This window comes from Haliotis rubra, unplaced genomic scaffold (genome assembly GCF_003918875.1).
Source record: "Haliotis rubra isolate DU_JTF1 unplaced genomic scaffold, ASM391887v1 Scf23, whole genome shotgun sequence".
Taxonomy (NCBI): domain Eukaryota; kingdom Metazoa; phylum Mollusca; class Gastropoda; order Lepetellida; family Haliotidae; genus Haliotis; species Haliotis rubra.
Window position 1 is genome coordinate 2,464,824 of NW_025766336.1, and position 15,220 is coordinate 2,480,043.

General features: G+C 41.6%; 1 protein-coding gene across 1 annotated transcript in view; it reads left to right on the forward strand.

The window, feature by feature from the left end:
- The window catches only part of LOC124277993 (DNA ligase 1-like), a 101,961-nt gene extending 87,078 nt beyond the window's left edge, over nt 1–14,883 (forward strand). The window contains 8 exon segments of the mRNA XM_046713720.1: nt 310–516; nt 952–1,125; nt 1,127–1,169; nt 2,410–2,492; nt 2,728–2,880; nt 4,284–4,481; nt 4,804–4,896; nt 14,321–14,883. Coding sequence (XP_046569676.1) covers nt 310–516; nt 952–1,125; nt 1,127–1,169; nt 2,410–2,492; nt 2,728–2,880; nt 4,284–4,481; nt 4,804–4,896; nt 14,321–14,407 — 1,038 coding nt within the window. The 3' untranslated portion in view covers nt 14,408–14,883.
- The last annotated feature ends 337 nt before the right edge of the window (nt 14,884–15,220 follow it).

The following is a 15,220-nucleotide window of genomic DNA, read 5'->3' on the forward strand; positions in this document are numbered from 1 at the left end:
GCCCATTTCCAGTGTGCCCAGCTGTGATATTGCTGGAATATTGCTAAAAGCAGCGTAAAGCCAAACTCACTCACTCCAATCCATCTCATCAGTAATGCCCCAGATAGCAATGTCCGTTGGGCCAATGTTGGACCAACATTGGCCATCATTGGGCCTACGTTGGCCAATGTTGGCCCAACGAACATTGCTATCAGGGGCATTGCAGAGAATAATTCACACAAAAGTAAAATATATCTTTGCAAGACTCGCATAGCAATGCACATTTTATTGCACAGGAGTATTCAGTACACATGTATTGTCTCTACCCAGATCCATCTCCTGGATAATGGCAAGATCCACATCTACAGCCGGAACTCCGAGGACAATACGTCCAAATACCCTGACATCATCAAGCGGATGCCGAATGCCATTACAGAGGAGGTCAAGTCATGTGTCATCGACACGGAGGCTGTAGCCTGGGACCCTGAGAAGAAGCAGATCCTACCCTTCCAGGTCCTTAGTACCAGGAAGAGAAAGGTAGGGACGCTAATAAATCCTTCTTGTGTTATTGGCTGAGATTGCATCAAATATCAGTATGTTGGTATCAAGATTTGGGATAGCATTTTGGGGCATAGATTTCCTTTAGTAGGTTTAGAAACCTTTGACTTTTGCATACTCTGTAAACCTATTGATACAGTTTTGCGACATTGCTCTGAAGCCTCCATGAATGATGAAGCTCACTTTGTCTCACGTAAGAACCTCAGAGGGGACCCAGAGGAAAAGGTGTGTGTGTGTAGACAACCTGATGATGCAACCAAACTTGAAACATTCTAATAGTGCCTGATTCGGGTTGTAGAAAATTTCTCTCGTTTGCATTGATAATGGTTTTTGTTACGGTGCTACGGTGAATCTGTATCTATGACACATGAACACGTAGTGTAGCAGTGTGAATATGTGTTGATCTGTTTCCAGGATGCGGACGTGGCTCAGATTAAAGTCCAAGTGTGTGTGTATGCCTTTGACCTTCTGTACTTCAATGGCGAGTCTCTTGTCCAACAACCTTTCAGGAAGAGGAGAGAACTCTTGCGAACCAAGTTCACTGAGGTTGAAGGGGAGTTTGTATTTGCCAAATCTATGATTGCATCCCAATACAGAACAGATAGAGGAATTCTTGGATGAGTCTATAAAAGGTAATGGTTGGCAGGTGACTGAGGTGGGGATTTGGGGTTAGAATTGGCCCTCAGCAGTTCATGATGGTTGTAAAAGGCAACTTAGGGATGGGTGGTCTGGCAGTGGTTATAATGTTTCATTCTATCCCAACAGCATTGATTGTTGCTCTTTATATCAATCACTGGATTACCTGGTTCACACTTGCAGGGGAGGAAATAACCCATTGCCTGACGTCCGAGTCCAGTGTTTTTTTCTGTCGGGCAAGCACATTTGTATATCACGCTGTACCGGTGTCCAGTTGACATTCCAATGTTTGTTTAAAATATCACCAAGAAAATTGGCCTGTATAGCGGAAAAATTACCAGGGCAAGTGATTTTACATGTGCCACTGTACCGGATTACACTAGCAATTCTAAAGTTATTTCCACCCCTGACTTGATTATTTACAGGCCGCCATCATACAGCTTGAATATTGCAGAGTGTGGCATTGAACAAATGTTTCGTAATTCTAAACTCTGCAAGTCTCACTAGCAAGTATATTTGACCTTTGTTGCAACACATGTATATTTAGTCGTGAAGTTTGAAGCCTTATTAATCATTCTGATATTGTAGAAGTGACGATATAGAGTAGGTCCTTAGTACTCCATACTTGACTCTCAGTGTGATTCCAGAGTGGTGGGGTAGCCTAGTGGTTAAGGCGTTCGCTCGTCCTGCCGAAGATCAAGGTTCTATTCTCCACATGGGTACAATGTGTGAAGCCCATTTCTGGTGTCCATTGCCGTGATATTGCTGGAATATTGCTAAAAGCGGAATAAAACTAGACTCACTCACACAGTGGGGTTCCACATAGTGGAGGTCCTAAGTACACCTTGTTTGTCTCTCTGATGGGGCTACAGGGGGATCTTTATGGCAGTGCAAATCCTTAGTATGCATTGCCTGTCTTTGATGGATTTTGACGAAGAGTAGGTTGTCAGTACACCATACTTGTCTCTCTGCAGGATTCCAAGTGAGTATGGTTTTATGCCGCTGTTAGCAGTATCATGGCAGGGGACACCAAAAATAGGCTTCATACATTGTACCCATTTGGGGAATCTAACCCAGGTCTTCAGTGTGACGAGCAAATGCTTTAACCACTAGGCTACCCCTCATCCGAGTGGGATTTTGAAATAGAGTATGTTTTTTCTGGGACAGTGCAGGTCTTGAGTCCCTACTCACATGATGTCTACTCATGCCACCCCTTCTTTCCCCCTGTTTATCCAGGTAACTGTGAGGGGCTCATGGTGAAGACTCTGGACGTGGATGCCACGTATGAGATAGCCAAGAGGTCACACAACTGGCTCAAGGTACGACCTTTCTCCATTGAAACATCTTTGTTTGTTCCTTCCTGGGAATGGCTGGCAGTTCAACCCATGGATAGAGTTCAACCCATCTCACCTCCTCATATGTGGCATACTATACAGAACACACCATCTTTCAGCTGTCATGCCCACTTAATGGGATTTTGGTAGATATTTTTACTGTGAATATGAAGGTAGATGTATCTGCAGCCAAAGATGCAGTCGTGTATGTGTGTTGCAGGTAAAGAAGGACTACCTGGACGGTGTAGGGGACACCCTGGATGTGGTGCCCATCGGGGGCTACCTGGGCTCCGGCAAGAGGACAGGCTGGTACGGGGGCTTCCTGCTTGCCTGCTATGACGAGGAGAACGAGGACTTCCAGTCCATCTGCAAGGTACTCCTCCCGAATCTGGGATGTAAACTTTGGCAACAACCATTTGTAGTAGTTGACGGTTTCTACTGGTCTGGTTTTATTTTAAGGGCTAGTGTATTCACACTACAGTCTTTGATCAGCTTTTGAGTGATTTGATAATTGAAAGGTTTTTGGTTTAGCCAGCTAGGACTGTTAGGTGAAATAACCAACATGTCCGGATGTTCATGCTGTCATTGTTTCCAGCTGTTCTTCATCCCCATTCTGATGCAGAGGATGAAACAACACTCTGGGTAGAGTTATATACCTTAGGTGCTGAATGTACTCTTAATAATAATAATAACAAGTCATCTTCTATAGCGCACAGTCTCCAAACACCAAGTGATTGCTCGCGACGCTTAATCAGAATCTGATTATTATTACCCTGGAAAACCCAAGCTGCCTGTTTGGCGCTAGAAGGTTATAGTCACAGGACTTTATCCAACCGGGTACCCTGTTTCTGCTGGGTGAACAGAGGCAATTTTGAACAAACCCACTTGCCTAAGTTGAGTCCACATGTATTACATGTGCTTCGTTGTGGGGCAGGATGGAAGTCTTAGAAACTCTCAGAGTCAAGCTGTCAAACACGGTCACCCATCCAAGGACTGTCCGAGCTCGACGTTGCTTAACTTCAACTGATTCGTGACCCAAGCTCTGTGCACAGGACCACACGCCACCACTCTTCAGCTTCATTCACCCAAATTATTGTCAGTGGTGTCTCTGTGTCATGCCAGTGTCTGAGACTTTCGCCAAAGTGTTGTTCACCAACAACCAGCAGTACTTGGTTTGTTGTTTGTTGTTTAATGCTGCACTTGGCAAATATTCCAATGATATGGTGTCAGTCTGTAAATAATCAAGTCTGGACCATACAATCCAGTGATCAACAGCCTGAGCATCAACAGAGGTACAGATAAGCTGCGTAAATTATGCAAATATTTATGCAAAAACTCAATTCCTATTGTGTTTGTTGCGTGCAAGTATGCTTAAATTTTTGTAAATGCTCAATAAATTTGATCTTACTTGGGTACACACAAAACTGTCAAATCTTAGCTTGGGTGTTACTGAGGATAGATAAAATAACTGAGGTATATTGTGACGTTCTATTTCAGCACATGAACGTGGCAAGTTACTGGCAACTTGCAGTCTTTCTTACTTTTTCTCATATTTTAGATCAAATATAAATAACAAACACGTAAACCAACATTTAAACTTTATGTTTTTACAATTAATGAAAAATGGCAAAATACCCAAATGAGTTTGAGTGAGGATGGAGCTGACAAAGTGTTACGGCGCTGAAACTGTGTGAACCTTAGCCTTCTCACTTGCTCACTGTCAATCCTGTCCAACTGGCAGTCTATGATATAATGGTGTTATTTTCATCCAACCAGATTGGCACTGGTTTCACGGACGAGTACCTTGAGAAACACACTACTTTCCTGAAGGAACATCTCATTGATAAACCCAAGCCCTACTACCAGTACGACTCCGGTCACGAACCTGACCATTGGTTTGATCCGGTCCAGGTGTGGGAGATCAAGGTTGCTGACCTCTCAATATCCCCTACCCACAAGGCCGCAGCAGGACTGGTGAGTTTCTTTAGTTTTTTCAATCTTTGCATTTGAAGTTCAAATGCAAAACAAGATTGAGGTTTTGTAAATGCTCTCCAAGTGACATCATGTTTTGTTGACATATTGAAACCTAAGAAACTCTGTTAAACAGGACAGGAACCCTGTCCTCAGAGTGTAAGCCAAAGTGTGACGTGATTTGAGATGTCACAATGAATATAAGAAGTTGATGCTGGTTCACTTTAACAACACTGTACAAATGAGACTCTTAATTATTACCTCTATGTAGATAAAACTGTGCCAGTACGATGTGTGTGTAATCGACTTCATGTTGCAATTTTAGGTTGATCCAGAAAAAGGTATATCACTGAGATTTCCACGCTTTTTTCGTATCCGTGAAGACAAGAAGCCGGAACAAGCAACATCCGCCTCTCAGGTATGCCCACACACCACCATCAACTTCACACACCACCATCTACTTCACACACCACCTTCTACTTCACACACCACCTTCTATTTCACATAACACCTTCAACTTCACACTCCACCATCTACTTCACACACCACCATCTACTTCACACACCACCTTCAACTTAACACAACACCATCTACTTCACAAACCACCATCTACTTCACACACCACCTTCTACTTCACACACCACCTTCTACTTCACACACCACCATCTACTTCACACACTACCATCAACTTCACACACCACCATCTACTTCACACACCACCTTCTACTTCACACACCACCATCTACTTCACAAACCACCTTCAACTTCACAAACCACCTTCTACTTCACACACCACCTTCTACTTCACACACCACCATCTACTTCACAAACCACCTTCTACTTCACACACCACCTTCTACTTCACACACCACCATCTACTTCACAAACCACCTTCTACTTCACAAACCACCTTCTACTTCACACACCACCTTCTACTTCACCATCTATTTCACAAACCACCTTCTACTTCACACACCACCTTCTACTTCACACACCACCATCTAATTCACACACCACCATCTACTTCACACCACCATCTACTTCACACACCACCATCTACTTCACACACCACCATCTACTTCACACACCACCTTCAACTTCACACAACACCATCTACTTCACACACCACCTTCTACTTCACACAACACCATCTACTTCACACACCACCTACTTCACACAACACCATCTACTTCACACACCTCCTTCTACTTCTCACACCATCGTCTACTTCACACACCATCGTCTACTTCACACACCTCCTACTTCACACACCATCGTATACTTCACACACCATCGTCTACTTCACACACTGCTGTCGATCTTACGCTCTACCTCTACCGTCTACCTTACGCTCTACTGACTACCGTGTACCTTACACACTGCCATCTACCTTACACTCTGCCATCTACCTTGCACTCTACCATCTACCTTACACTCAATCGTCTACCTTACACTCTACCGTCTACCTTGCACTCTCAGGTATGCCCACACACCACCATCTACTTCAAACACCACCATCTACTTCACACACCACTTTCTACTTCACAAACTACCATCTACTTCACACACCACCATCTACTTCACGCACCACCTTCTACTTCACAAACTACCATCTACTTCACACAGCACCTTTTACTTCACACACCACCTTCTACTCCACACACTACCATCTATTTCACACATCACCTTCTACTTCACACGCCACTCTACTTCACACAACACCTTCTAATTCGCACACCACCTACTTCACACAACACCTACTTCACACACCATCTACTTCACAAACCACCTTCAACTTCACACAACACCATCTACTTCACACACCACCATCTACTTCACACACTACCACCTACTTCACACACCATCGTCTACTTCACACACCATCGTCTACTTCACACACCATCGTCTACTTCACACACCACCTTCAACTTCACACAACACCACCTACTTCACACACACCACCTACTTCACATACCACCGTCTACTTCACACACCATCGTCTACTTCACACACCATCGTCTACTTCACACACTGCTGTTGATCTTACACTCTACCTCTACCGTCTACCTTACGCTCTACTGACTACCGTCTACCTTACACTCTACCGTCTACCTTATGCTCTACCGTCTACCTTACACTCTACCGTCTACCTTGCACTCTACCATCTACCTTACACTCACTCGTCTACCTTACACTCTACCGTCTACCTTGCACTCAATCGTCTACCTTGCACTGTACCGTCTACTTTACGCTCTACTGTCTACCTTGCACTCTACCGTCTACCATTCACTCTACCATCTACCTTACTCTCTACCATCTACCTTAAACTACCATCTACATTACAGTCTACTGTCTACCTTACGCTCTACCATCTACCTTACTCTCTACCATCTATTTTGCACTCGAACATCTACCTTGCGCTCTACCATCTACCTTACACTCTACCATCTACCATTTACCTTGCACTCAATCATCTACCTTACACTCACTCGTCTACCTTACACTCTACCGTCTACCTTGCACTCAATCGTCTACCTTGCACTGTACCGTCTACTTTACGCTCTACTGTCTACCTTGCACTCTACCGTCTACCATTCACTCTACCATCTACCTTACTCTACCATCTACCTTAAACTACCATCTACATTAGTCTACTGTCTACCTTACGCTCTACCATCTACCTTACTCTCTACCATCTATTTTGCACTCGAACATCTACCTTGCGCTCTACCATCTACCTTACACTCTACCATCTACCATTTACCTTGCACTCAATCATCTACCTTACACTCAATCGTCTACCTTACACTCTACCATCTACCTTACTCTCTATCATCTACCTTACTCAACACACCAGTACTTCATCTACACATCTACTTCACAAATATATACGTCATGTTTTGCATAGCATGAGTGAATGGTAGATGTTTTCTGCCACAGCAGTATTCCAGCTATGTTGATAAATGTTGACCAGAATCAATAGCAGGCAGGCAGGTGTGAACAACAAGCTCAAGTTAAACCATGGTGACCTGGTGTCAGTCAGCCATGGAGACCGATGTTTCCCACGTAATGCAGGCAGATGTTGTACACCTTGGCAGTAAGCCAAACATACAGTGTGTACATGTAGGTGTTGATCACGTCCATATAGATTTCTTTGTCCCAGAGTTACCAGAAGCATGATCAACAACTGATGCCGGAGTTGTTGAATGTGCAGACCTGACACAACTTCTACCATATTCTCCGTTACTCCTGCCTTAATATTGTCTTTTGTTCCCCTCCATGCTTCCTTTGTTCCCTTCATATCTTCCTTATTGACTAATATATGTATTTAGATTTAATATTTCGACCTGCCTCTGACTTTTTACCTTTTACATTGTTGGAATACAACGGACCCCATGGTTCTACTAGAACAGCGATAAATTAACCTGTTATCATGTCGACATCTATCAAACCCATCTGACACTTTTATCTCGTCAGGTTAATGAAACTTGATTTAATTGAGTGAAAGGTGCAAACTTCTATAGCTTAGCTCAACTGAAAATGTGTTTATTGTATGTGACTCCAGCAGTGACGTATCTAAACATTGATGTCATTTTGAAACTCATCTTCTTGTGTATGTGAATAAACAGTGCCTTTTGGAAAGTGGTCAAATGCCACATATGTTATATTTGACTGAGAAAATGAAACACCCAATGTAATAAGGCTGTAACGATGCATCGAACTATCGATGGATTGCAATTGTTAAGTCTCCGATAGCAATTAATCAATGGTAGAAACGAAAAACTATTGCTGCATCGATAGTATGTGTGACTATCGATTGTTTAGTAATTGACTTCTGTTGATAAATGGCGCAGCGCAAAATACAGGAAGTACCAGATTCATTCACATTGATTTAAAGTTATCCGCCCCTGTTACCTCTTAAACAAACATGGCGGAAAACACGGCATGCGACTCAGAGTCTGAAATTGTGAATAACAGCAATGGATCTGGGTTTCAAGTTTCTTATGAGTTATTAAAAGAGACTGAAACTACTTCATGTTTTTATTATTTCATATAAACAATACATTCATTTGGGAAATGACTTCAAATGAGACAATTCAAGGAGAGAGAAAACTATTGCAATAGTATGGCAATAGTTAGTCGCAATAGACTATCGCTATCGCAATAGTATGTTGCAATAGACTATCGCTATCGCAGTAGTTGTTTTCCCCTCAATAGTCACCCCTACAATGTAACATATTGTGCTTCTTGTGTATGATACAACGTGTCAGGACCCGGGTTAGAATTGGGCTTCAATAACCCATGCTTGTCGTAAGAGGTGACTAACGGGAACGGGTGGTCAGGCTCGCTGACTGGGTTGACACATGTCATCGTATCCCAATGGTGTAGATAGATGCTCATGATGTTGATCACTGGATTGTCTGTTTCAGACTCGATTATTTACAGACCGCGGCCATATAGCTGGAATATTGCTGAGTGCTGTGTAAAACTAAACTCATTCACTACAACATGTCAGTAAACTTTGATATGCACTGAGTGTGTGCTATGGGTGTGACCTGGGGTTTTGTAAATTTGGGCTTTTCTATGACCAATGACGTTTAAAGAGATTTTTCACAGACAAGCTTTCTAAGATTCACACTAATGCATTCAGAGACAAGTTGCACATTAACAAATGAACAGGAATATAATTTAACACATATTTCAAAGTGCACAGCTATTTGTCAGCAGTAAAGACCTGTGAGCTTATTCTACTCAAACCTATATTATTTTTACTTTAGATTTGTAACATCGGCTCATGTGGTGCTCTTATAGCTTGCTGTCTTGTCAAGAGGAAAATGCAGTAGACTGTCATCCATCAAAATGCTTTCGGAATGGAAAACAGCTGATTATTTAGGAAGAAGTATTATGCTACAGGGAACTAACTATTCAAGATAATGATATTGATGTGACTGGTGTTATCACTAGTCGAGCAGAAAATCGGTTAACTACACTCTCCCACTAGTTGAATGGAGCTCTCCCTTTCTTGGAATCAAACAGGAAACCTCTCGCTGAGTCTCTGGTGGAAATCCCTGAAGTAGACTTAGTGAGGTCTTGTTAGTCCAGATCACCTTCTAAACCACTGAACCCGTGAAGATGCGGGTTAGAAGTGATCTTCAGTAACCCATGCTTTTTAGCATTTTTTTATATGTGAATATGAGCATGCCCAGACTAGACCTTTTGATGATCGAGTTAAACTTAAAACATCACTTCAAGTCATTTCAATTTATTGGTTGATAAATCAGTAAACCTGTAAACTTGAGAGCTGCATTTCCTAAACAATATCAAAACTGCAAGAATAGTTCAGCTAAATTTTACTGGACCTATAAAATAACCCACAAGCTATGTTATCTTCCAAAACAGCAATTCCTGTTATACGCACCAGCATTAAAAACAGCCACGCCCATGTTGAGCTGTGAGATTGAGAGTACCACAGATAAACAGTTTAATGGGCTGAAATATAGGTTTTTAATCATTTCAGTTGCTCAAATGTATGGCATTTTCCATTAAATGAATCATGGTGTGTATTAATTTTATGATTTTAGTCGCTGGCCCTGTGCACTGTGTTCATGCCATTTTGATATTTATGGCATCCAATTTAAGCACTATTTCCACCCCAGCATATTGTTTGTGTTGAACATTTTAATTTTTCATTCTGGTCAAAAGAGCATCAATACATTAATGTACCTTAGTATTTTTTTCCTGTGACAGAAAACTATAGATAAAAATATGGAAGTCTCCAATAACAACATTAATGCATAGTTGTCGTGGACAAAAATATGTCATGAGATCTGATGAACTCATTTATAGCACACAATATTGGATGTAGCAATTGTCCCCCCACCAACATTTATAACACACAATATTGAATAATTCTCCTGAGTGCCAAACACCAACATTTATAGCACACAATATTGGATGTAGCAATTGTCTCCCCTCGAATAAGTGCCAAACCCCAACATTTAGCACACATTTTATAGCATGTAGCAATTGTCAAAACACCAACATTTATAGCACACAATATTGATGTAGCAATTGTCCCCCTCCAACACACACAATATTGATGTAGCAATTGTCCCCCTCTCTCGAATAAGTGCCAAACACCAACATTTATAACACAATATATGCACAAACCCCAACATTTATAGCACACACAATTGTCACACCTCCTCCCTCACCCTCCGAATAAGTGCCAAACACCAACATTTATAGCACACAATATGTGAATGTACCCCTCGGTTCCCCACACATTTCAACATTTAATACAGTGCCAATAAGGTGCCAAACACCAACATTTATAGCACACAATATTGGATGTAGCAATTGTTCCCCCCTCGAATAAGTGCCAAACACCAACATTTATAGCACACAATATTGGATGTAGCAATTGTTCCCCCCTCGAATAAGTGCCAAACACCAACATTTATAGCACACAATATTGGATGTAGCAATTGTTCCCCCCTCGAATAAGTGCCAAACACCAACATTTATAGCACACACATATTGGATGTAGCAATTGTCCCCCTCGAATAAGTGCCCCACATTTCAACATTTATAGCACACAATATTGATGTAGCAATTGTCACCCCACACACACACACCCCTAATAAGTGCCAAACACCAACATTTATAGCACACAATATTGGATGTAGCAATGTCTCCCCCTCGAATAAGTGCCAAACATTTATAGCAACATTTATAGCATTGTGTTTCATGTATAGCACATGCAATTGTCACCACCACACACGAATAAGTGCCAAACACCAACATTTATAGCACACAATATTGGATGTAGCAATTGTTCCCCCTCCTCTCTCAATTACCAAACTCCCATTTATAAGTGCCAAACACCAACATTTATAGCACACAATATTGGATGTAGCAATTGTCCCCCTCGAATAAGTGCCAAAACCAACATTTAGCACACATTTATAGCACATGTAGCAATTGTCACACAGATTAAGGTACAAACACCAACATTTATAGCACACACAATTGTTCCCCCCTGAATAAGTGCCAAACACCAACATTTATAGCACACAATATTGGATGTAGCAATTGTTCCCCCTCACACACACATTTATAGCACACACAAACTACCAACATGTATCCCACAATACAACATTTATAGCACACAATATTGGATGTAGCAATTGTTCCCCCCTCGAATAAGTGCCAAACACCAACATTTATAGCACACAATATTGGATGTAGCAATTGTTCCCCCCTCGATTAAGTGCCAAACACCAACATTTATAGCACACAATATTGGATGTAGCAATTGTTCCCCCCTCGAATAAGTGAATAAGTTTATAGCAAAATACATTTCAACATTTATAGCACATGTAGCAATTTTATAGCACACAATACATGTAGCAATTGTTCCCCCTCGATTACCAAACACCAACATTTATAGCACACAATATGGATGTAGCAATTGTTCCCCTCGAATAAGTGCCAAACACCAACATTTATAGCACACAATTGTTCCCCTCGATATGCCAAACACCAACATTTATACACACAATATGGGATGTAGCAATTGTTCCCCTCGATAAGTGCCAAACACCAACATTTATGCAGCAATATGGGATGTTCTCCTCTTTATAGTATGGGATGTAGCAATTGTCCCCTCGACAAGTGCCAAGCCCAACATCACATCTTCCCGATTAAAAACACCAACATTTATAGCACACAATATGGGATGTAGCAATTGTTCCCCCCTCGATTAAGTGCCAAACACCAACATTTATTTTAGATTTGTAAGGCTGGCTGTGAATGTTCCCATGTTGGAAGGAGACAAACTATTTTGTTAACTGCACCAGGTAATTGGGTAATGTACATGGATTGATTTAGGGTGACCTGAATGTATATATCGATGGGAGCGTTAGGTGAAACCAACACCTGGCTCACCTCCAATCAATAAGGCAGCAGTTTGTGCCGAGTAATCACTTTAAGGATTTTTCAGCCTTTACGGTTGATAGATTGAATGATTATAGTTGGTGAAGTTCCACTACTTAACTAGAGGTACAGAGGAAATTTTCAGAGTCCTGTAAAGTCATGAAATCTGACTGTATGATGTTATAATGACATTTATGAGGAACTTTCTATTACTGCCAGTTCACCTGATGAAGGGACCTGGAATGGTCTTGAAACGTCGTGAGAGAAATTAAAAAAGAAGTTTAATCCATAAAAATATCCTGGACATCAATGTACAACTTCTAAATGCCACTGAAAGACATTTCTATTTCTTGTTGAGAATTTAGTACCCCGTAGGATGCAATAGGTGTTTATATCTAATAGTGCTATATGTTGAATGATGTATAAGTCAGTATTTAGCTGTTAGTTGCATGTGTGTTGGGTTGGAGACTATGTCATGTTCAGGAGGGGCGGTGGGGTAGCCTAGTGGTTAAAGTATCGCTCGTCACGCTGAAGACCCGGGTTCGATTCCCTAATAATGCTATATGTTGAATGATGTATAAGTCAATGTTTAGCTGTTAGTTGCATGTGTGTTGGGTTGGAGACTATGTCATGTTCAGGAGGGCGGTAGCCTAGGGTTAAAGTAGCCTAGTGGGTTAAAATAATGCTATATGTTGAATGATGTATAAGTCAATGTTTAGCTGAAGACCCGGTGTTCGATTCCCCAGGAGGGTAATAGTGGTTATGCTATATGAAGACCGGGTGAATGATGCTATAAGTTCAATGTTTAGCTGTTAGTTGCATGTGTGTTGGGTTGGAGACTATGTCATGTTCAGGAGGGGCGGTGGGGTAGCCTAGTGGTTAAAGTATCGCTCGTCACGCTGAAGACCCGGGTTCGATTCCCTAATAATGCTATATGTTGAATGATGTATAAGTCAATGTTTAGCTGTTAGTTGCATGTGTGTTGGGTTGGAGACTATGTCATGTTCAGGAGGGGCGGTGGGGTAGCCTAGTGGTTAAAGTATCGCTCGTCACGCTGAAGACCCGGGTTCGATTCCCTAATAATGCTATATGTTGAATGATGTATAAGTCAATGTTTAGCTGTTAGTTGCATGTGTGTTGGGTTGGAGACTATGTCATGTTCAGGAGGGGCGGTGGGGTAGCCTAGTGGTTAAAGTATTCCCAGTTGTCACGCTGAAGACCCGGGTTCGATTCCCTAATAATGCTATATGTTGAATGATGTATAAGTCAATGTTTAGCTGTTAGTTGCATGTGTGTTGGGTTGGAGACTATGTCATGTTCAGGAGGGGCGGTGGGGTAGCCTAGTGGTTAAAGTATCGCTCGTCACGCTGAAGACCCGGGTTCGATTCCCTAATAATGCTATATGTTGAATGATGTATAAGTCAATGTTTAGCTGTTAGTTGCATGTGTGTTGGGTTGGAGACTATGTCATGTTCAGGAGGGGCGGTGGGGTAGCCTAGTGGTTAAAGTATCACTCGTCACGCTGAAGACCCGTCATTCCTGAAGACCCGGTTCGATTCCCTAATAATGCTATATGTTGAATGATGTATAAGTCAATGTTTAGCTGTTAGTTGCATGTGTGTTGGGTTGGAGACTATGTCATGTTCAGGAGGGGCGGTGGGGTAGCCTAGTGGTTAAAGTATTGCTAGTCACGCTGAAGACCCGGGTTCGATTCCCCACATGGGTACAATGAGTGAAGCCCATTTCTGGTGTCCCCTGTGATTTTGCTGGAATATTGCTAAAAGTGGTGTCTAACCGTACTTATACGTTCACTCACTCACTGATGTTCAGGAAGTGAAGGCTCGAAATATATTTATGATATGAACCTGTAAAACCATTGTTTGTTTGTTTGTTTGTTTGTGTAGGTGGCCGAGATGTACAACAACCAGCATCAGATACAGAACCAGCAGAAGGGAGGAAAGAAGGAGGAGGATGAAGAGGACTTCTACTGATGAATTATCCCAAAATATCATATTTAATAATGGACATTTGTGAAAGATACTGTGAATAGGACATCTGAGGGTCCGTTGTAAAGACAATGAGGATCCTGATGGGGTGTTATAAAATCATGACCAGGACCAAGAGTCAAACCTTCTGATTGGGGATCCAGCTGACCAATCATTCTGTATACATTCTAGCACTGATTTGATCTAACAGAACAGTACAGTCATGTAACTTTGTGTTGTAGTGCTAGTTACAGTTCAAGGCCAAGAGCAAATCTTCCCTGACTTATGTAAAAGTAGAATTTTTTGAAACAGCATAAATACTTTGATCTACAGCTATTTTTCTTATATTAGTGGTCTTGTAAAGAAGGGTGGCTATTCAACATGTCATATAATGTATCATATGTATAAACTGCATAACGTTTGACTTGTTTTACTGTGAGGACAGTCCTTGTATGTCACTGGACTTTAATTATAAATAGGCTAGACATCATGCCAGATTGTAGTGCAAACATGATCATATTCTCATCGTCATCATCACTGTATCGCTGTTTCAGTTACAGCTTTCTTGTGGGATGTGGTCGATCGGGCTTTGAATCAACATGTGACGTCATTCAGTTTTGACAATAATATCTGTATGTTTTGTACTGAAACAGTATCTTTAGTTTAAGAGAATAAAGTTCTGTAAGTTTTGAGTTCAAATGAATATTGTGTGTTTCTTACTAGTTTAGCCTTGAGATTGTCAATGCGAGCTCAAGGCATGAGTATCAGATGTTGTTTGTCTTCCATCCATCCATCATCCATTTATCCACCCACCCTCCC